The sequence below is a fragment of the Trematomus bernacchii genome, unplaced genomic scaffold, assembly GCF_902827165.1.
Source record: "Trematomus bernacchii unplaced genomic scaffold, fTreBer1.1, whole genome shotgun sequence".
In the NCBI taxonomy this organism is placed as follows: Eukaryota; Metazoa; Chordata; class Actinopteri; order Perciformes; family Nototheniidae; genus Trematomus; species Trematomus bernacchii.
This window is the reverse complement of record NW_022987739.1, coordinates 30,803,227-30,827,326: the sequence shown is the minus strand read 5'-3', so window position 1 is coordinate 30,827,326 and position 24,100 is coordinate 30,803,227. Positions and strand designations below refer to the sequence as shown.

The 24,100-nt window shown below is 40.0% G+C and overlaps 1 protein-coding gene across 1 annotated transcript in view; it reads left to right on the top strand.

The window, feature by feature from the left end:
• Positions 1-24,100, top strand: part of kcnh3 (potassium voltage-gated channel, subfamily H (eag-related), member 3) — a 179,963-nt gene that overhangs the window by 116,950 nt on the left and 38,913 nt on the right. The window contains 2 exon segments of the mRNA XM_034146814.1: positions 2,460-2,594; positions 21,986-22,125. Of these exon segments, the coding sequence (XP_034002705.1) occupies positions 2,460-2,594; positions 21,986-22,125 (275 nt within the window).

Below are 24,100 nucleotides of genomic sequence, written 5' to 3'. Positions count from 1 at the left end.
AAGTACTCCGGTGTGAACGCGCCTAACGTAGTTTACATCCAACCAGAAGAACAAAACAGTAGTAAAGTGCATTGTGATCTTAAGTTTATAAATACATACATCTGACAGTATTTACATCACGTACAGTATAAGGCAGTATAAACATTACAAACAGCAGTTTAGAAAAAGACTACACTTTAGCTATATGGTATTAATAAGACACAGTACAGAATAAATAGAAATATATTATGGACCGTTTTTGTCAGGTTTAAAATACCAAGAATAAATATGAGTGTGCCATAATAGATAAAGGTGATATAGATGTTTGGACATTTTATAAATACAGATACGTTGGTTGATGCACCACTGCATTTATTTAACTACGTCAAGATGTACTTTTATAGATTTGTATAAAATGGTATTGATCCCTGGGGGAATCCACAGGCGATCCAGCAAAGTCATTATAATTAGTTCCACCTTTACCAGCTGCAACATTAACACGATTAACTCATTAATGCATGTATGATTGATGGGGTGGCTGTGGCTCAGTGGGCTGGACTTCGAATCAGGGGATAGCAATTTCGAGTCCCACTGCAGTCAGCATGTCGTTGTGTCCCTGGGCAAGACACTTCACCCCAGATTGCTCCTGTGGGGATTGTCCACAGTACTGAATGTATGTAAGTCGCTTTGGATAAAAGCGTCTAACAAATGACATGTAATGTAATGTAATGATTAGGATCCAATCATATTTTGACTTGTTTGAAAGATGTACCTTGGTCTGAGGAAGAGACAATTCACTTTTGGAGCTGATAACGTTGGAGGATAAGAATTGTGTTTGACTTTCGTTAACATTTTGCAATAGAGCGTTTTGGCTGTTTGATGTCTAAATACTCTGAAAAAAACGGGTAATGAACTCCAGTTAACGTGTTTTAAAGCTCAAGACAAAATTGACAACATTCAGGATTTGGACTGAGGCATACATGAAGGCACCTTGGTCGACTTCTGGTAGTTTAACGTGTGCATCGTACAGTCTGTGAATGCTGCAGAAGACCATGATATGCAGATGAAAGCTACAGGAAAAATATGTATAGATGTCTTATTATGCATAGTGCGTCTATTGCGACATGTCTCGATGCTTTAATGTTCAAAAAGCTCTTTATTTTTCTCAGACAATTTCATTTTGAAGCTGATCACATTGGAGGATACAAATTATGTTTTGACTTTCGTTAGCAATAGGGCGTTTTGGCTGTTTGATGTCTAAATACTCTGAATGTCTAATCAACTCATGTTAACGCCATCCTCAAAGTAAGAACAGCAAATCGTAAACAGCTATAAAAGTGTTTTTTAACACAACCCAAGAGATATAATGAAGCACATTTACTTTTTAGTGTCCATGCTGTTTCCAAAATTATGACTTAAAGGGCCCATGTCATGCTTTTCCGGTTATGACCCGTCCCCTTGTGTGTTATGAAGGTTTTTCTGCATGTAAACGGTGTGCAGAGTCACAAACCCTCAAAGTACACCCTGTAGCCAGTAAAACTCTAACACAGAAAAGACCTGTCTATGCTGCCCCAGAACGCCTCGTTGGGGATACGTCATTGTCCATTTGATTCTTCCATTTCGTTCCGGGTACGGCATGATGTCAAGCCGTACCCGGAACGAAATGGACCAATCTGTGGAGCCGTTACGTTACGTCCGCGGAGCCGTTACGTTAAGCCCCCGCTGATTGGGCCAAATTGACCAATCCACGGACTTCCTCACACACACATCTGTGTGCAGGGAGCAGGCAGCTCAGCTGATTTCTCCTCCCTGGCTGCAGGCTGATAACAGACAGTTGGGATCGCGGCGAAATTCTCTTTGCAGACCCATTCTCTCTGCAGACCCATTCTCTCTGCAGACCCATTCTCTCTGCAGACCCATTCTCTCTGCAGACCCATTCTCACAGCGTTTATCAACCTTTTTCTTACTCAATATCAAGTCACACTTATTGTTTTTACTTCGGATGTGAGTTTGTGTGTGCTCAGGATGAGTTTGGCTGTGTTTCGCTATGTATCCTAAACAAGGAAACAACACCTCCACGGAGCTCAGCGCGATTCACAACGTCCCGACCAATCAGAGCACACTGTGCTCACAGGGAGGGTGGGGGCTGGAGTTATTGGAGCTACAACGAGCCGTTAAAGGCAGAGAGTGAAATTCAGTGAATACACGTAGTTTACAGAGATGCTGTTTGAGAAACCAATGTGAGTTTGGAAAAATGCACAATATAAATCTATTCTAGTAGACCTCAATAATGGAATTATGATCAGTGGAAATGGCCATGACATGGGCTCTTTAAAGCTCAAGAAAATAAGAACAACTTACCAAATCAGGAAATGGGCGTACATGAAGGCACCTTGGTCGAGTTCTACACAACGCTATTTAGTTTAATGTTCTTTTGATACACTGACTGTATGTTTCCCTCTGTGTTTCTCTCTCTCCAGGTACACAGTTCTGGTGTCTTCTGGACATTGTACCCATCAAAAATGAAAAGGGGGAGGTGGTTCTGTACCTGGTGTCCCACAAAGACATCTCGGACAAGAAGAGGGACCAGGATCCAGAGCATGGGCCTGAAACAGGTGAGTTTACCTCAACAATAACAGGTAGTTTAACTTTGAACTGCATCGTACAGGAGGACATATAATGCATATCAGTATGGAGTGTCTCTACTTTAAAGAGTCCTCTCCTGCTGATGTTCAGGTGTATATCAGTATGTAGTGTCTCTACTTTAAAGAGTCCTCTCCTGTTGACGTTCAGGTGTATATCAGTATGTAGTGTCTCTACTTTAAAGAGTTCTCTCCTGCTGATGTTCAGGTGTATATCAGTATGTAGTGTCTCTACTTTAAAGAGTCCTCTCCTGCTGATGTTCAGGTGTATATCAGTATGTGAAGTCTCTACTTTAAAGAGTCCTCTCCTGCTGATGTTCAGGTGTATATCAGTATGTAGTGTCTCTACTTTAAAGAGTCCTCTCCTGCTGATGTTCAGGTGTATATCAGTATGTAGTGTCTCTACTTTAAAGAGTCCTCTCCTGCTGATGTTCAGGTGTATATCAGTATGTAGTGTCTCTACTTTAAAGAGTCCTCTCCTGCTGATGTTCAGGTGTATATCAGTATTGTCATGGCCTGGCTCTTAGCCATAACAAAAAGCGTGGGAAGGACAAGAATATGTAAAAAATGTGTTTATTTAGCAAAACTTAATGTGTCCGAAGACAAACAAAAAGGCAAAGCACAAAAACATAGGCGACGTGGCTGCTCTCCGAGGTCCGGTCCTCTGCGGGGAGAGAGAGATCGAGACTCTGCCTCCGGCCTCTTTATCCTCCGCCAGCCGCCAGGTGTCCTTAATCAAGGCGTCAGGTGTCCCCAATCAGGGCGTCACAAGCAGAGGAGAAACATTAAAGGGCCATGCACACCACAGGAGACAACAAGGCAGGGGTCGTCACACCCCCCACCCCTTAAAGTCGGTGTCCCCAGGACCACCGGCACACCAATCCCAACCCTGACAAAACAAAAAACACCAGTAATGAACAACAAAAACACAAGACATAATGCACCCCACCTCCAACAAAACCACCAATTGCAACATACAACCCTCACACTGCCAAACGCTCCTCCAACACCCAGCCACATCTTTAGCAACTCAGGTAAACTACCTGAGAAGCACACTTTAAAAGGATGGGCAGAGCGAGAACGATTTATCGAACAGTATGACAGACAATACATTACCGTCACGGCCCATGTTTCCTCAGTTGTAGCAGTTAGTTTCACTGGCTTTACTGCACTGCACCGCAACGTGGCCAGTGTCGCCACACCTGTAACATTTCACCCTACTGCACCGTCTCTGGATGTGACCAAGCCCACCGCAGGAATAGCACTTCCGGTCGTTGGCATGCCCACAGTCACGAGCCATGTGTCCTTGGTCTCCACACCGATAGCAGGACATTTCCTTGCCTCTTCCTCGACCCCTGCTGCCGCCACCACGACCACCATCAACGCTACCGCCACCACGACCACCATCAACGCTACCGCCACCACGACCACCATCAACGCTACCGCCGCCACGACCACCATCAACGCTACCGCCACCACGACCACCATCAACGCTACCGCCACCACGACCACCATCAACGCCACCGCCGCCACGACCACTTTGACTAGTGGGACAATGCTTGGTCTTCTGGTTTCCAAACATATTTTTGTCCATAGCACGAGTGGTCACACAAGAGGACGTGACGTCTGCCAACACTGTAGAGCTCTCCTCAGACCCTGACTCAATCGGACCGCCAGTGACTAAAAACGCAGGGGGAACATCAGTCCAGACTCTGCTACCTGCCAAACCGTTGCCCAGGATGAAGTGTATCCCCTCGATTGGCAAAGCTGGACGTACACCAACAGCCACCTCACCCTTAACAAGATCACAGTCAATATACATCCTATGAACAGGAATAGGAAGAACTTTTAATCCCATTCCCCAACTCAGAACGGTGTCACCAGTGTCACTTTCATAAGACAAAGGCAAAACAGAGTCAACAATATAGGAATCAAAAGCCCCTGTGTCTCGCAAGATTTTGATTGGAACTCTGACATTACTACCTACCAATGACACCAAGCCGTCTCGTATAAATGGAGCATAAGATGCCAAAACCTCAGATCCACATATAGTACAGCGGATAAGCACAACAATTGTGCATTTTATGAGAAAAGCATGACATTTCTAACATAGTTAGTGCATACCATAAGGTTTATTTTCAGATGTGGAGGGAAGTCAGATTTGACCCGTGAGGACCGTGAGAGGTCAAATCCAAGATGGCCGGCAGTCTCTCGGGTCAAATGTTCAAACACGTTTAATTTTGGAACCAAACATTGTAGAAAAACATTTAAGGTGTCATATCCAACTAAATTAGGGATGCCCAATCATTTGATGATACTTTTGAGATCGCCAGAATTCAAGAAAATGCATTTAGGTGAAGATAAAGGTAGAAATTGACCAAAAATAAGCTGTCAATCAGTTGAAATTTGGTGTGTGTGTGTGTGTGTGTGTGTGTGTGTGGTCACCCAGCGCTAGCATTAATACAGAGACTGGAGGAATATGGCTTTACTTGGCACAGTCTGCATGCTGAAGCAAACATTTGTTTTTGTCTTCAAATACATACTTACATGATTGTGACGAGCATAATATTTGCTCCCCGCCCAACTCTCTAAGTGCTTGAACTCCGTGACAGGGGGATGAAGTATGTATAAATGGATGGAACTATCAACAAAACAACAGCGTTTTATTCCCCAATGTCATATTTAATAGAAAAATAATGATGCACCACTTATTGGAGAAAGAAGAATGGGGAACAGAAAGGTTTAGAGAGGGACAACATGCTGAAACCTTGCAACTTCAGTGCCAGAGAAAAAAGGTACTGCGAGTACACTTGTGGTTATTGTCCTCATGTTGCACATAGAAAATTCAATTAAGATGTTTACCGCATGTGGGCAAAAATCCATCAATCTTTCAATTTTCTAAAACTTGTTATATCCTTAGAGTCATTTAAAATGAGTTTTTTTCTCCATGCCATGGAGTCTAAATGGGTAAACCTTTGTATTTGTAATTGTACAGCCATGCTAGGACAAACAAATCCCCTTTGCCCATGTTCTCTCTGCACTCTCTGTCACACACACAACATACATAACCCTTTCTTTGCATGACCTCTAAATGTCCATGTGAGCCACTAAAGAACAGAAAAAAAGCTGCGCTACCTTGGCTTTATAGGTGGACAGGCAGGGAATCGAACCCCAACCCTCTATAAGTGGAAAGGGACAGCGGTGAACCTTATAGTTGAGTGCAGCCCTTTGTTAACAGCGAGGGTTAAGAGAGCTGTTTGTGCTCTACATGGAACTGTTTTCCATCTCCCTCTTTGGTTTACATTATTATTATTATTTTTCTATTAAATATGACATTGGGGAATAAAACGCTGTTTTGTTGATAGTTCCATCCATTTATACATACTTCATCCTCCTGTCACGGAGTTCAAGCACTTAGACTTAGAGAGTTGGGCGGGGAACAAATATGATGCTCGTCACAATCATGTTAGTATGTATTTGAAGACAAAAACAAATGTTTTCATCAGCATGCAGACTGTGCCAAGTAAAGCCATATTCCTCCAGTCTCTGTAGTAATGCTAGCGCTGGGTGACCATAAATCCACTGGAATATACCACACACACATTTTGCAAATTTCAACTGATTGACAGCTAATTTTTGGTCAATTTCTACCTTTATCTTCACCTAAATTCATTTTCTTGAAGTCTGGCGATCTCAAAAGTATCATCAAATGATTGGGCATCCCTAATTTACACACACACACACACACACACACACACACACACACACACACCAAATTTCAACTGATTGACAGCTTATTTTTGGTCGATTTCTACCTTTATCTTCAACTAAATTCATTTTCTTGAATTCTGGCGATCTCAAAAGTATCACCAAATGATTGGGCATCCCTAATTTAGTTGGATATGACACCTTAAAGTTTTTCTACAATGTTTGGTTCCAAAATTAAGCGTGTTTGAACATTTGACCCGAGAGACTGGTGGCCATCTTGGATTTGACCTCTCACGGTCCTCACGGGTCAAATCTGACTTCCCTCCACATCTGAAAATAAACCTTATGGTATGCTCTAACTATGTTAGAAATGTCATGCTTTTCTCATAAAATGCACAATTGTTATAATATGAGAGCTTATCCGCTGTACTAATAATAGAACATGTTGCTTACTTCCCATTGGAATTAATAAAGCATTTCGATTGTTTACATTTCTTTATATTATCTAAACACAATTGCGTTGCTAGGCAACAGCATGGTTCCATTCTTACTTCCTGTCAGCTGATGTCACTCCTTATTTGGAATGGAACCTTCAGAATTATGACATCATCTTTTGCCTTTATGTAGAATTCTGAATTCTAGGAGTTTGCAGGACAGAGCAGCAGGCAGAAGCAATTTGTCCAGCTAGTGTCAGATCATTGCAGAAATAGGTTTTGTTGCAAGCAAACATTAGGGATACTTGCAGTGTTTTTTAGCGAGATAATCTTCACAAGTGAACTCAACTTTTGTGGGATTTTTGTGACGTTAATTCAGTCGAACAATTACATATAGTTTGCTAAACAACAGGTAATTTCGTCACAGCGGTAGAGATGGAGATGAACAATAGAGATGAGCTGGCAGTCAAGCTCGAGATTCTGCAAAAAGAAAATCAGGAAATGAAGTTGTTGCTGGAGCAGGAGAGGACTTTAAGGGATAAGCTTGAGATTGAAGGCACTAAAAAGAAGGAAGCGATGTTCAAAGCATATACAGAGAAATCATCTTTGCAGTTTAAGCACAATGTGAAAGTGAAAGTCCAGGAAATTGAGCAGAACGTCTTGCGCGTCAACAATGAGGACCTGAACATGAAATACAGAAACCTCCAGAGGTCACACAAGAAGGTCGAAGCCGAGATGGCTGCAGTTGAGGAACTCGAACAACTGAAAGAACCCTGTGTTGAGGAGCAAGGTGTAGAGATGGCTGCTTTGCGTGAGACAAATCAGGAACTCCAACAACAGAAGCAGCGTTGTGTGGAGGAGAAGGATAAAGAGATAGCTGCCTTGCTGAAGGAAAACAAAACACTGAAACAAGAGAAGGAGCGTTGTGTTGAGGAGAAAGATGCAAAGACGACCGCCTTGCAAAAGACTAACCAAGAACTCAAACAACAAAAGGAGCGTTGTCTTGAGGAGAAATCTGTAGAGATAGCTGCTCTGCGTGAGAGAAACCAGGAACTCCAACAACAAAAGGACCATTGTGTTGACAAAGCTGTAAAGATAGCTGATTTGCGTGAGAGAAACCAGGAACTCACAAAACTGAAGGAGCGTTGTGTTAAGGAGGAGGCAAAGATGGCCGCCTTGCAAACAACAAACCAGGTACTCAAACAACAAAAGTTGCGTTGCGTTGAGGAGAAAGATGCAGAGATAGCTGCTTTGCTGAAGGAAAACCAAACACTGAAGCAAGAGAAGGAGCGTTGTGTTGAGGAGAAGGTGGACAAGAAGGAGGATGTGGAGGTGAAAGTGGAGGTGGAACCAGAAGTGAGGCATGATGTTAAAATGAATGCCCTGAAAATTGAGCAGAAAGTATTGCGCGGAAACAATGAGGAACTGAACATGAAATATGGAAAGCTCCTCAAGATGCACGAGAAGGACAAAGCAGTGATGGCCACCTTGAGAAAGGCAAACCAGGATCTCAAACAACTGAAAGAACCCTGTGTTGAGGAGAAGGATGCAGAGATGGCTGCCTTGCAAAAGACAAACCAGGAACTCAAACAAGAGAAGTTGCATTGTCTTGAGGTGAAACATTTTGAGATAGTCGTTTTGCATGAGAGAAACCAGGAACTGGAACAACAGAAGGAACGTTGTGTGGAGGAGAAGGATGCAGAGATAGTCGCTTTGCATGAGAGAAACCACAAACTGGAACAACAGAAGGAACGTTGTGTGGAGGAGAAGGATGCAGAGATAGTTGCTTTGCATGAGAGAAACCACAAACTGGAACAACAGAAGGAACGTTGTGTTGAGGAGAAGGATGCAGAGATAGTTGCTTTGCATGAGAGAAACCACGAACTGGAACAACAGAAGGAACGTTGTGTGGAGGAGAAGGATGCAGAGATAGTTGCTTTGCATGAGAGAAACCACAAACTGGAACAACAGAAGGAACGTTGTGTGGAGGAGAAGGATGCAGAGATAGTCGCTTTGCATGAGAGAAACCACAAACTGGAACAACAGAAGGAACGTTGTGTTGAGGAGAAGGATGCAGAGATAGTTGCTTTGCATGAGAGAAACCACGAACTGGAACAACAGAAGGAACGTTGTGTGGAGGAGAAGGATGCAGAGATAGTTGCTTTGCATGAGAGAAACCACAAACTGGAACAACAGAAGGAACGTTGTGTGGAGGAGAAGGATGCAGAGATAGCCGCCTTGCTGAAGAAACAGCTGAAAAAACCACCAAAGGCACCCTGCGTGGTGAAGGAGGAGCTTGTGGAGGTAAAGGTGGAGTTGGAGGTGGAACAGGAAGTGAGGGTGGATCCACCTGAGCAAACCAATGAGCCGATCCCAACAACGCAGAGGAGGACAACACCACGGTGGAGAAGATTCATCAATTCCTTTTCTTGTATCCGCCCAAACATCAACGATGACTAAAAAGGAAAACATAAGACTCAAAGGCAGCCCTGACATCGGCTTTAAAAACTTTAAAAAACAAACTCACAACATCAAAAATTAGTAAGACATTAAAACATTTCAAGTACAGTCTAAAGCTCAAAGTGAGTGAGCAACAACATATACTCACAGCCAGTCAGGATATATATTTAAACACTTAACAGTTATTAGATCTGGTTAGACATCAACAAAGGTTCCAGAAGAGACTCACAGTGATGTGCAGTTTTAGCCACTAGGGGCAAAAAAACAACCTTAATATTAAAATAAATAAACTATTCCTTTGCTTCTAGCACCCCTAAATAAGAGGAACATTTAGTCATTACAAGTTATCAGGTTTATGTTATATCGTCATGTTTGGTTTATAGTGTTCATTTTCATATTTAAGTTATATTTTTCATATTTACTTAATAGTTCATTTTTATATTTATGTTATATTTATCATGTTTAGTTAATAGTCCATTTTTATATGTATCTTATATTTTTCATATTTACTTAATAGTACATTTCTATATTTATGTTTAGTCCATTGTTTTCTTGTTAAGTTAAAGTCTTGTCAATCAATAAAAAAATAATAATGATAATGATAACAATACTGACACGTTTGATTTATTTCACGTTTGTTTTTCCTGTCTAAGTTTAGCTTCTTGCTTTTAATTTCAAGTCACCAGAGATTTAGTCTGAGAATTCAACTAATAATAACAATCAATACAAAGACATTCAAATTCAAAATAACACTAGAATTCTTTCTCGTTTGTTCCTCCTGTTTTTGTCTAGTTACCTTTGTATTGAGTGACTTTAGCTCACCTGGCTCTGCCCTGATCAATACACTGACTTAAAGCTACTTCAGTACTTACTTTATTACCTTGTTTACATTCAACAATTATCATAATAAATATAAACAAATGAAAAAACAACACTATGTATTTGATTTCTTTCAAGTTTGTTTTAGTCAACTATTTGATTTAAAAGCAACAGCACCAGCAAAAGTAGATTTTTTTTTACATTTCTGCTGATGTCCAGGTGTACAGTATATCAGTATGTAGTGTCTCTACTTTAAAGAGTCCTCTCCTGCTGATGTTCAGGTGTATATCAGTATGTAGTGTCTCTACTTTAAAGAGTCCTCTCCTGCTGATGTTCAGGTGTATATCAGTATGTAGTGTCTCTACTTTAAAGAGTCCTCTCCTGCTGATGTTCAGGTGTATATCAGTATGTAGTGTCTCTACTTTAAAGAGTCCTCTCCTGCTGATGTTCAGGTGTATATCAGTATGTAGTGTCTCTACTTTAAAGAGTCCTCTCCTGCTGATGTTCAGGTGTATATCAGTATGTAGTGTCTCTACTTTAAAGAGTCCTCTCCTGCTGATGTTCAGGTGTATATCAGTATGTAGTGTCTCTACTTTAAAGAGTCCTCTCCTGCTGATGTTCAGGTGTATATCAGTATGTAGTGTCTCTACTTTAAAGAGTCCTCTCCTGCTGATGTTCAGGTGTATATCAGTATGTAGTGTCTCTCTTGTGATTGGTCAACCGCTTAAAGATGTCCCGCCCCTTAGCGAGTAAAAAATGCTTTAAATGCAATATATTATGTAATTTATTCACTGATCTATTTAGTGACGGGTTAAAAACACACTTTTAATTACTCTATAATCCACATGTTCTCATATGACACACGTCACACCATATTCATATTTCCATTATGTCAACAGTGTTACGTTTACTAGCTCGTGGCTGATTCTAATAAAATCAGACCTCCTCACAATCTTCCATGACGGCTTAGTCATCTCGGCTGTGTAGTTTAAAGATCATTTTAATTAACGTTTTGCCTTTCAGCTGTTTACTTCCACTGCATTTATTATAATTCAAACAAACAACAATTAGCAATCAATTAATGATGCAGTGTAAATCTCATCCTGATTAAAAGAAAAGTGTCCTACAATTAGAATATCACATTAATATTTATGACTGACGTTAATAATAAGCTCATGTTAAAACGTAAATATTTCAGAGCTCACACGCAGTTTGTATAATCTCGATCGTCACAATTTAATATCACACAATCAAGCAGCAATTAATTAGAATTAAAAGTGATTAATAGTAATATTCAAACTGCACGTATTTCTTCTACGCTGACGTTTAGAATGAACGGCAATACAAATAAATAGATTAATCCAAATGTATTATTACATCTGGGATAAAATACCAGCATGAGTTTAATATGAGTGATACTGTCCAAAAGTAAGATCTCATGCTTAAAGGGGACCTATCAAGCAAAATGCACTTTGTGATGTCTTTTATACATAAAGATGTGTCCCCGGTGTGTCAGGGAACTCACGCAGCGTCAGAAAATAAAACCCTCTCTCTTTTCCTCCGTACCCAAATCTCTAAAAACGGGGCTACAACGGAGCTGATCCAGATTTGCGTCCGATATGACGTAATATCTGAAATGTGGACCCACGGCACTATCAGAAAGTTGCTATCAGAAACAATGCCCGACTGTTTTGGACGTAATATGGTGGGTGTTTACATTAGCATCGCTAACACTCAGAGCTAACCTGTACTGGAGAGCATGTGTGTGAAGAAGCAGGAAATAAAAAGGAACTCACCTTGTGGTATAACCGGCAAGAGAGAAAGCCTTTGAGCTCCATACTGTTTCAGAAACAATCCTTGATAATCCATGATATGGCGTTTCATCACGGCAGTATTTAGTTTAGACGGTAGCTGCCGGGTCCCGCATGAGCTCAGACCCCTCCTTTTTTATTTTGTATCAATTTTTTTGTTTTTTTAAAGCTTTATACCCCAAATCAGCACTTTTTTTTAAATTAGTCGTTTTCTCGCCTAAAACTCAGTTCACCTACCTGTCAAAACACATTGTTTTTCAAACACTCAGCATGCAAAGCCTTGAGAGCAGATTTGCATCCTGCAGACTTTATACTGCAAACATTGAATTCACAGTTGTAAAAAAACATTAAAATTGTCTGAATCCAGTTGGCAGCTGACACTACAGAGAGTTTGAGAGATGAATAGTGACTGTGTTAAAAAATCATGGAGAGATTCAGAGTAATCAGACTCTTAAGATGAAGTGGAGTGTTTAACATTTGAGTTGTTTCTCTTATGTCTGCTCTGCTTCCTGGGAAGGCTCAGCAGCTTGAAATCACTTACCTCGTTTTCCCCTCTCGTGCACAGGCTCTCTCATTCGGCTGAATATCTCATTGCTTTTCCTCCTCTGAAATGATTGAAGCCTGCTTTCATAAACTCTGTTTTACACGTGAGCTGCTACATTTTAAATCCAAGCCACCAGATTTGCAGGGGGTAAACAACGACATAGTGGGAAATGAAAGGCGAGAGAAAGACAAGGGGGATTTAAATGGCATGACTAAAAAACATTAACATAACTCTCTGTTAAATTAAGCACCTCGCGGATGTGAGAACAAAAGACAAAAGGGGGAAAGTGACAAACAAGTGGAAAATATGAGGAAGGAACGGACAGTGACATTTATGAGATGACAAAAACAATTTACCTGCTTCGCTCCTCAGTGGGAGTGACTAGGAGAGCGGCTCGGTTTTGGCACTTTTCTCAGCGTGACGTGCCTTTTGTAAAGAACAGAACGAAACAATGAGAGTGAGTGAAGGACGGAAACAGACATGGGGTTCATGTTCAATGTGACCTAAAAGCTGGGGATGGAAATATGGAGGAGACAGCAAGATTAAGCCAGTTTTGTTGCCAGTTATTTTACAATAAGAGTAGCTAGCAGCATTAGCTTCAATAGGGGCTGAATCTGGCAAGAAAGAAACATATTTATTTGTTTAGTTTCCTCAAAACCTTAATTTTGACTTTTAGAAAGATGCATTTAAGCCTGGACTCCCACAAATACTTTCCAATTAGAGCTTTAATATATATCATTTTTATCATCCATGCACCATTGAGTTATTGAAAGTGCGTATGGGTAACTTCAATAACTATCTTTCTTCAATTCAACTAGCGCTTTGATGCAGAAAGTAAATACTCAGTACATTATATGTCTGTTTATTTTTGGCTGGTAATATTGGGATATTCACCAACTCTGTTGCATTTAGTGTTCCCTTGTATTGTGCAGCTCAAGCTCCAATATAACTCGTACAGGTTAGTTATGTTTGGAGGATGTTCTGTTGGAAATAAAAGTAAATGTTCCTTTTTTTTTTTTTGATTTGTAACTCAAAGCTTTTAAAATGTTTCCAATTCCCAAAACCCAGCCACCTCTTTTCCAATGTAAGTAGTTAGCAACACTAGCTCCCAAAGTCACTAAATCTCTTAGGGAAATCGCTAAATGAGTTAGACTGACAGCCCGTCCCTTTAGACCTCACTCCAAAGCAACTGCCCTAAAATTATCCTTATAAACGTCAACATATCATAATAAAAGCACTCAAAAAACGTGGCTATTGTTAGCACTTAAAGCTATCAAACAGAAATTAGGATATTTAACAAATGTATTGCATATTTTCCCTTGTATTGTGCAGCTGCAGCTCTAATATCCTGTCCTATCCCAGCTTAACTACGGTGATACAATCTATAGATTTGCCTGTCCCACTGTTTTGGCCAAACTTGACCCACTCTACCATGCTGCACTGCGTTACATATCAAATGCACCCTATAGGACTCATCATTGCACACTGTACAGCCTAACTGGATGGTCCTCACTTACTATGCGTAGGATGCAGCATTGGTTTTTATTAATGTATAAAGCCATTTTAGGTAAGCTTCCACTGTATATATGTGCCAGATTTGCTCCAGTTTGTGACTCTTACAACCTCAGATCCAGTGCCTGGATACGGGTCCAGGTTCCTGCTGTGCGGACTGAGGCGGGAAAAAGGATTATGGTCCTTGGTCTTGGAATGACCTTCAATCACGCCTCAAACTGACGGCACTTGTCCCTGTTTTAAATTGAAGTTGTCTGAGGTCCTTACCACCAGCTGCTCTTGCAGTAATAAGTAGTGTACCTTTCTTACTGTCCTAATGTGCTCAATGTAGTGACTGCTTTTCGTCTTTTGTTTACTTGTGTTCTCTGTATTTTACATGTCTGTGTTATGTGTGTAACGGGGGGTTACGTATTGTAACCCTAGTTCTATAAGCACAGGCGGAGCCCTCTACTGGACTCTATGGGTAGAGGGCGGAGCCTGTGTGAGATAGAACGTTGCTGCCTTCTTGGCCAGGTCAGCATTGTAAAGGAGATTGTATCTCAATGATTTCTATCTGGTTAAATTAAAAAATAGAAAATAAAATATAACTCGTATAGGTTAGTTATGTTTGGAGGTTGTTCAGTTGGAAATAAAAAGTAAATGGTCCTCTTTGTTTTTAAATATTTTAAATCAAAGCTTTTTAAATGTTTCCAATCCCAAAACCCAGCCACCTGTTTCCAAATAAAAGTAGCAACCCTAAAAGTCCCACAGGTCTCTAAAACTGGCCAAATAAAGTGGCTAAGTTGGCTCTGTGTAAATGTAATTACTTAAAGCTATCAAACTAGCAGCTAATGATACGTTAGAAGAGCTAACTACAGTCCTGCGACAGCAACAGATAACACATTTTTTTGTAGTGCATTTCATTTATGATTGCTTAGGGATATATAGAGAATAATATAATTAAATACATTACCCACCCTAGCTTTAGTTGTCCCATAAGCACTCAAAAAAGGTCATTTCAAAGCAGACACACACTGTATTTAATAATGTAAGATTGATAGCCATTACATTTTCCCAATAGTAAGTAAGTAAGTAAAATGTATGTATAAAGCGCTTTTCACAGGAATCATACAATAATAAATGACCACACAAGCCACGTGTTAAGAAGTGCTAAAAACACAATAAAAACATAGGATAAAATAGAATAGAAATAGCTTACACACACACACGCATATCCCCAGAGAACCCTGTATAACCTGGAGAACTATCGCTCTCCAGAACCCACCCTGAGGCGTGTAAATACCATCTTCTTATTTATATTGCATTCCCTTATCTGCCAACAGAGACGCATGTTGATGTGTCTCAGGTGAAAAGGTGCAGCCCCGTTTCTACACATAGTGTTAGTGTGGAGCAACGACCCTGAGACCTGAGCTTCCTGCTGCTATCTCCGTGTGTTTCCTCTCCCTCCTCCTGGGTCAATCTGTGTATTCATATCTCCCTAAAGCAGTAGTTTGACATTTCGGAGTTTATATGGAAACCACTCTGTCGTCTGTTTGCTGAATATGTGGATGCAGACAGGTAGATCGACTCTGTCTTAAAGTTACACAATAAATCTTTAAACATCTCTTAAGAAACATATTGTTTTACGAAGGATTAATGGCCAGACATGTTCTTGAGTTGGACCCGTTTCTTCCTGGAGGCAGAAGAGAGTGGTATTAATCGAACTTCAGGCGAAACGAAAAGAAGCGTATTTTTCATTTTCCATTATTTTAGCGTGTCAGTATGCTCGACATAAAGACGTAAGAAGCAGCAACCTCAGAATATTTAAAGTTAACCCAATGCATGAGTGCCTTAAGCCTGCATTACTACTTATGACCAGAAGGGGGAGACTCCACTGGATGCAAAAGTCAGATTGTATTGAAGTCTATGAGCAAATGACTGCACTTGTTACTTGATTTTTTACCTCAGGAAACATTTTCCTAAGGAGTTTTTGGTCTAAATCTCTAGTTAAAAGTCTACTTAAATACAGCATGATGTTCATTTAGTAAATTAGTGTCCACTTTTGTTGTAAATTAGACGATAAAGCAGGTTAAGCGTTAGGGTGGGGCTATAATGTAATTGACAGATCACTACTTTATGTGTTTTATATGTCAATCAAAGTTGATTTGAACATTTTGGTCGCCTTGAAAATGACTTGTTGATCTTTCGGTTCCACTTTGCCCCACCCTCTTTAATTCTGTCAGATATGGGACCAAAAGCACTAAATGGCTTCGTCGAAAATGCCAGAATTAGAGGCTTTTAAACGGTAGTCTACAAACCAATGTGGGACTACACCCACTACTCAAATGCCAAAGTGAATAGCCACACCAAAGTGGTTGGGAAGCCATCATAGTCTCTAAGTGAGGATAACTGCACACATCCGCTGGTGTCAGTTGGCTATGAGTCATGGAGGAAAAAGGACGTTTAATTAGATAATACTGGCATAAAAGCTGGATTTTTGAGACATTGATAATGGTGTTATTGTGTTAATTCAGCTGGATGACTCATAATTGACGTCCCTGTCTCCTAAAATCATGTTCCCACACAAAGAAACTGCATTCAGCCTCTGCCTTCCGCTTTCAAAGTGGAAAGAAGACACTGCTTCAATTACATTTTTGGATGTTTCTTCTACTTTTTATTTAATTATTAGTTTCAAACTTACTTTGTTTAAAATATTTGTTTGTTTAATTGCGTATAAATAAAAGAAATTAACACATACCTTAGTGTATGCCTTAACCTGTTAAGCCCCGAGCCTGTTTTTCAGGTTTCAGGCTTGAAAATGACATGCCCAAAACAAATGACTACAACTTCACTTCTAAAAGGGTTATATGAATAATTTCTTTTATCAAAGCAAGGTTACATCTGTGAGTTGGATGTAGAAGTGTCAGAATCAATATAGATGTTTCTCAGTCAGAGTAAATTCAGATGGAACATCGTAAAAAAAGGTAAATTCTTACCTCCGCCTAAAGAAAAAACATAACTTATAGTAAAAACCACCCTTGAATGATGGGATGGTAGACTAAAAGCTTTAGGAATCCAAACTATAACATATAATAAGTACCATGTATCAAGATTGAGGCAAAACAAGTTAAATTTGACTTTTTTAGAGAGGTTTAGCAAAAGAAGTTCCAGGCGGAATAAGCTTTCGGCACATTTGGGTACATCTGGTTCCATCAGTGCCATTTGACCTTTTTCAGGTACCAGACTATAAAAATGATGTATTACATTGAATTATCACCATAGGTATTCATTCCATTCAAAGAAAAAGAAAAAAAATTAATAAAAAAAAAAAAGACCCGCCGACGGGGGCTTTGGGGCTTAACAGGTTAAACATATGAATGGTAGACAGATGCTATCAAGCTAAAAAATACAAATGTAATACAAAAAGTTAATTGCAAGATAGTGATACATAAAGAGGGCTAGAATATGTCGTAATAATGTCACCATAATATTTTACACAGTGGGGCTTACAGAATAACAGAGCCACCATTTTGCATCTATTGTTTCTGGTTTAAAGTGTCATAAAAAAACATTGTCTTATTAGATTCACACTGCAGCATAACAACCCTATTAACGTCTGTCATAACAAATAATGGTGCAGACAGAAAATAGACACCTTGTTTTTGCCAAATCTTGGTTGGTATTGGACTTGTAAATAACCTAAAACGTTAGGGTACAAACAGAAAGAAATAGAGAGTCCCAGCAGCAGTGGTTCGTTTCTTTTCACTTTTTGAAATCTATCCATGATCTGATGTACAAATCAAATTTACTGGCCGAATATGAAACTGATTTGGTTAAGCGTGGCATCATATAATGGACGGACAGAGGGACAATCAAACCAATCGTAATAGGAAATGAAAAGTGGAAATGGAGAGGGCAAGAAAAAGATGTTCCTACTTGATGACGGCTTCACAGAAAAAAACTCCCTTTAAGGTCACTTATTATGAAAACCCTCTTCTTCATGTCTCTTCTACATCAACATGTGTCCCCTCTTCTTCATGTCTCTTCTACATCAACATGTGTCCCCTCTTCTTCATGTCTCTTCTACATCAACATGTGTCCCCTCTTCTTCATGTCTCTTCTACATCAACATGTGTCCCCTCTTCTTCATGTCTCTTCTACATCAACATGTGTCCCCTCTTCTTCATGTCTCTTCTACATCAACATGTGTCCCCTCTGTGTAAAGAGACTCTGAGAGTTTCAGGAAAAACGATTCTCTCTCTTTTTGTCCTGATCCATTTCTATAAAAACCTGTCTGAAAATGAGCTGATCAGATTTTGGCCACTTTATGATGTCATAACGATGTTTTGGCTTGTGTAACCATTAGCCAATCAGTAACCAAGGTAACCCCCCCCCCCCTTATCACCTGAATCTCCATCAACATGTGTCCCCTCTTCTTCATGTCTCTTCTACATCAACATGTGTCCCCTCTTCTTCATGTCTCTTCTACATCAACATGTGTCCCCTCTTCTTCATGTCTCTTCTACATCAACATGTGTCCCCTCTTCTTCATGTCTCTTCTACATCAACATGTGTCCCCTCTTCTTCACGTCTCTTCTACATCAACATGTGTCCCCTCTTCTTCATGTCTCTTCTACATCAACATGTGTCCCCTCTTCTTCATGTCTCTTCTACATCAACATGTGTCCCCTCTTCTTCATGTCTCTTCTACATCAACATGTGTCCCCTCTTCTTCACGTCTCTTCTACATCAACATGTGTCCCCTCTTCTTCATGTCTCTTCTACATCAACACGTGTCCCCTCTTCTTCATGTCTCTTCTTCATCAACATGTGTCCCCTCTTCTTCATGTCTCTTCTACATCAACATGTGTCCCCTCTTCTTCATGTCTCTTCTTCATCAACATGTGTCCCCTCTTCTTCATGTCTCTTCTACATCAACATGTGTCCCCTCTTCTTCATGTCTCTTCTACATCAACATGTGTCCCCTCTTCTTCATGTCTCTTCTACATCAACATGTGTCCCCTCTTCTTCATGTCTCTTCTACATCAACACGTGTCCCCTCTTCTTCATGTCTCTTCTTCATCAACATGTGTCCCCTCTTCTTCATGTCTCTTCTACATCAACATGTGTCCCCTCTTTTTCATGTCTCTTCTACATCAACATGTGTCCCCTCTTCTTCATGTCTCTTCTACATCAACATGTGTCCCCTCTTCTTCATGTCTCTTCTACATCAACATGTGTCCCCTCTTTTTCATGTCTCTTCTACATCAACATGTGTCCCCCTCTTCTTCATGTCTCTTCTACATCAACATGTGTCCCCTCTTTTTCATGTCTCTTCTACATCAACATGTGTCCCCTCTTTTTCATGTCTCTTCTACATCAACATGTGTCCCCTCTTCTTCATGTCTCTTCTACATCAACATGTGTCCCCTCTTCTTCATGTCTCTTCTTCATCAACATGTGTCCCCTCTTCTTCATGTCTCTTCTACATCAACATGTGTCCCCTCTTCTTCATGTCTCTTCTACATCAACATGTGTCCCCTCTTCTTCATGTCTCTTCTACATCAACATGTGTCCCCACTTCTCCATGTCTCTTCTACATCAACATGTGTCCCCTCTTCTTCATGTCTCTTCTTCATCAACATGTGTCCCCTCTTCTTCATGTCTCTTCTACATCACATGTGTCCCCCTCTTCTTCATGTCTCTTCTTCATCAACATGTGTCCCCCTCTTCTTCATGTCTCTTCTACATCAACATGTGTCCCCTCTTCTTCATGTCTCTTCTTCATCAACATGTGTCCCCTCTTCTTCATGTCTCTTCTACATCAACATGTGTCCCCTCTTCTCATGTCTCTTCTTCATCAACATGTGTCCCCTCTTCTTCATGTCTCTTCTACATCAACATGTATCCCCTCTTCTTCATGTCTCTTCTACATCAACATGTGTCCCCTCTTCTTCATGTCTCTTCTACATCAACATGTGTCCCCTCTTCTTCATGTCTCTTCTTCATCAACATGTGTCCCCTCTTCTTCATGTCTCTTCTACATCAACATGTGTCCCCTCTTCTTCATGTCTCTTCTACATCAACATGTGTCCCCTCTTCTTCATGTCTCTTCTTCATCAACATGTGTCCCCTCTTCTTCATGTCTCTTCTACATCAACATGTGTCCCCTCTTCTTCATGTCTCTTCTTCATCAACATGTGTCCCCTCTTCTTCATGTCTCTTCTACATCAACATGTGTCACCCTCTTCTTCATGTCTCTTCTTTTCATCAACATGTGTCCCCTCTTCTTCATGTCTCTTCTACATCAACATGTGTCCCCTCTTCTTCATGTCTCTTCTACATCAACATGTGTCCCCTCTTCTTCATGTCTCTTCTACATCAACATGTGTCCCCTCTTCTTCATGTCTCTTCTTCATCAACATGTGTCCCCTCTTCTTCATGTCTCTTCTACATCAACATGTGTCCCCTCTTCTTCATGTCTCTTCTACATCAACATGTGTCCCCCTCTTCTTCATGTCTCTTCTTCATCAACATGTGTCCCTCTGTGTAAAGAGACCTCTGGAAGTTTCAGGAACAAAGATTCTCTCTCTTTTTGTCCTGATCCATTTCTATAAAAACCTGTCTGAAAATGAGCTGATCAGATTTGGGCCACTTTATGATGTCATAACGATGTTTTGTCTTGTGTAACCATTAGCCAATCAGCAACCAAGGTAACCCCCCCCCCCCCCACCTTATCACCTGAATCTCCTCCTAGAGCACCATTGAGTTCTTTTTAACCAAATCTCTCTCAGAGGGGCGTGGGGAGGGGCTCCTTATTTTCATCTAAAGTAACAGACAGAGAATCAGCACTTTGGAAACAGGGCTGAAACAGAGGGGATTATGGGATGCTGCAATGATCTGTTTGGTGTTTCAGCCAATCAGAGACAGGCTCTGTATATATCTGAGACCTGTGATATATTGATGAAAAACAGTATAATAGGGGACCTTTAATGTATCTGCTGTAGGATAATTTGTACCTACAATGGTCTTACAGTATCTTCTATTATTCAATAAATGACAGGGACCTGGACGAGGTGTTGGGTTATTATTGGTTCTGCTCTGTAAACACAGACCTGGATCTCAGCCCAGAGCTTCGTATTTTACCTCGAGAATACAGTGTTTAGTCGATAAAGAGACACAAAGGCAGACAGCAGGTCAATACCACATCAAATATGTACACCTACACTCCAGAGGAGTATAGCGCTGGCACAAGGAGATACTGTATGAGTCTAACATAAAGGGAATGTAACGCTTAGACATGTGAGCAGATGGTAAGAGGGAGCCATATGAGACTTTAGGCTGCTTCACTCGTGGTTTTAAATGATCATTGTTAAAGCTCCATCTCTGGGATTAGAGAGGCTTGGTTTTTCACCGAGGGCCACAAACAGACAAATATACGGAGGGCTGGGCCACTCGCTAGAGGTGAGTTACAGTATATTGCCTCATAAGTTCAGTTATAAGCTAACAAAATCAATCAAATGTAGCTCAATAATGCTTTATACTTGAATATTCTTTAAGAGAAAAAACACAGCTTTCCATAGAGATTCGTTTAATTATTTTGCAGCTCATCCCTTAAAACAGAAGCCTCAGATTGCTTTTAAAAAGGGGAAATATGAAAGGTGTATTTCAAGCTTGTTATGCAAATACATTTTTTGTATCATCCAATATTTGTTTAGACAAAGTTCTCAACTTTAATTCACTGAATTGATCTGAAAAGTGGGCTTATAAAGACATGAATGTGTGTGTGTGTGTGTGTGTGTGTGTGTGGGTGTGTGTGTGTGTGTGTGTGTGTGTGTGTGTGTGTGTGTGTGTGTGTGTGTGTTCTCTCCCCTCTCACGGTTTTTCTGACACACACACAAACACACACACTGTTTTTGTCTCCATGTATATTTTGTAATTTGTTATTTGTCTTTACTTGTAAATGCTCCTTATTGTCTTCTGTGTATGTGACACTGCACGTGTATGCACTTGTCTTGTAAAAAAAAATATTAAAATAAACTCTCTGACAGTGTTGTGATTTGACTTTGTCTCCACATGTCTCCCTGTCCTCCGCAGACGAGGAGACGGGCCTGGAGGTGCATCAGGTCACTCGCCCTGCAGGGTTCAACACTAACCGGCGGCGCAGCAGAGCGGTTCTGTATCATCTGTCAGGACACCTGCAGAAACAAGACAAGAGCAAACTGAAGCTCAACAACGTGAGTTCACCTGCATCTGTTTACATCTGTTCACACTAGTCTACCAACTGGTCTAAGTTTGTTTCCAGGTGCACAAAGATTTCTTAAACACATATTTTACATATTATATTGTTTTAATATTGTATTGCAATGTGGACGTTTTACTTAAAGGGGACCTATCATGCAAAATGCACTTTTTGATGTCTTTTCTACATAAACATGTGTCCCCGGTGTGTCGGGGAACTCACGCAGCGTCAGAAAATAAAACCCTCTCTCTTTTCCTCCGTACCCAAATCTCTAAAAACGGGGGAACAACGGAGCTGATCCAGATTTCGTCCGATATGACCTAATATCTGAAATGTGGACCCACGGCCCTATCAGAAACGTTGCTATCAGAAACAATGCCCGACTGTTTTGGACGTAATATGGTCGGTGTTTACATTAGCATCGCTAACACTCAGAGCTAACCTGTACTGGAGAGCATGTGTGTGAAGAAGCAGGAAATAAAAAGGAACTCACCTTGTGGTATAACCGGCAAGAGAGAAAGCCTTTGAGCTCCATACTGTTTCAGAGAGAATCCTTGATAATCCATGATATGGCGTTTCATCACGGCAGTATTTAGTTTAGACGGTAGCTGCCGGGTCCCGCATGAGCTCAGACCCCTCCTTTTTTTTTATCAATTTTTATTTTTTTAAAGCTTTATACCCAAAATCAGCACTTTAGAAACAGGAAGTGAAATAGAGGGATATGAGGCATGGCTAGAATGGGTGATCTGTTTGGTATTTTGAGCAACACTTCATAGACATGTTTTTTATATATTTTTATATATCTGAGACCTATGCTATTGCCTACAAATAGCATGATAGGTGACCTTTAAGGTTCTTATTTAATTTCATGTTTTATGATAGTTCTTTTTTTTATAATTTTTTATATTTATTTTATAATTCTCTTATTATTTTATGTTTATTTTATTTTTTATATACATTGTTTTATATTTGTATCATTTTTTCCTTTTATTCTAAATACATTTAAATAAATAGATAACGTTTTCTGGATCAAATTCTAACTCTGTGTCCAAGTGCATTAAACACATGTATTACATATATATGTTTGTTAAACTTGTAACCAATGTGCACATTTTACTTTAGGTTCTTGTGTTTTTATAAATATTTTAAATGTATTTAATTTAATATTTTTAATATATATTTGTATTCTTTTCGAATTTTGTCTATTCTTTTTTATGTTATTTCTTTATTATAAAAATATTTATAAAAAAATATCCCCGGGATAAACTAAGTATTCTGATTTTATTTCATCTCATAATTTTGGAGTAACAACATGTCTTGGTTGCCAGATGTTGTATTGCGTGCCAAAGCCTCTCATTATTTCTACCTTTGGATTATTAAGTACTATTCTTTGGTCTGATAACTTTATTCACAGAGGTAAGGAATAATGCAAAAGCCAACTTTTTAATACCCCTTCAGGTCGTACAACAACAACGATTCTTCTGAGACTCTTTTTAATCCAGATGGAATAAAAAGTTATGTACTTCTTACCAACAAAAAGTAGTTTGTGTAGTTGTTTCCCAAGGTGCAACTGGGTTTTTCTAACCTATTATCATGGCCCACTGTCACCACACATTATATCTGCTGCGGTGGAGTGGGCAGATGGTGTGAAGGGCATCTGCAGCGAGCTCACGTCTGTTTGACTTTGGGCTGAAAGAACACTTTTCTGCTGATGTCAGTGATAAACAAACATATGCAGTATGCAGTTTGTATACTGCAAGGGTGACGCCCATTTATTGAGGAATGAATGGCTTTAAGGATAATTATGTTGGGTATTTATTTGCTACAGTAGGGTTAGTTTTGCATAATAAAAACAAATTAAACAGTCTGAAAAAGCCATAAAAAATAGGTTAAATCATTATTTTAAAGATATTCTTTGCACACATTTGGCTGTATAACCTTTGTAAATGTGAAGACCATTTGTGTTTCCT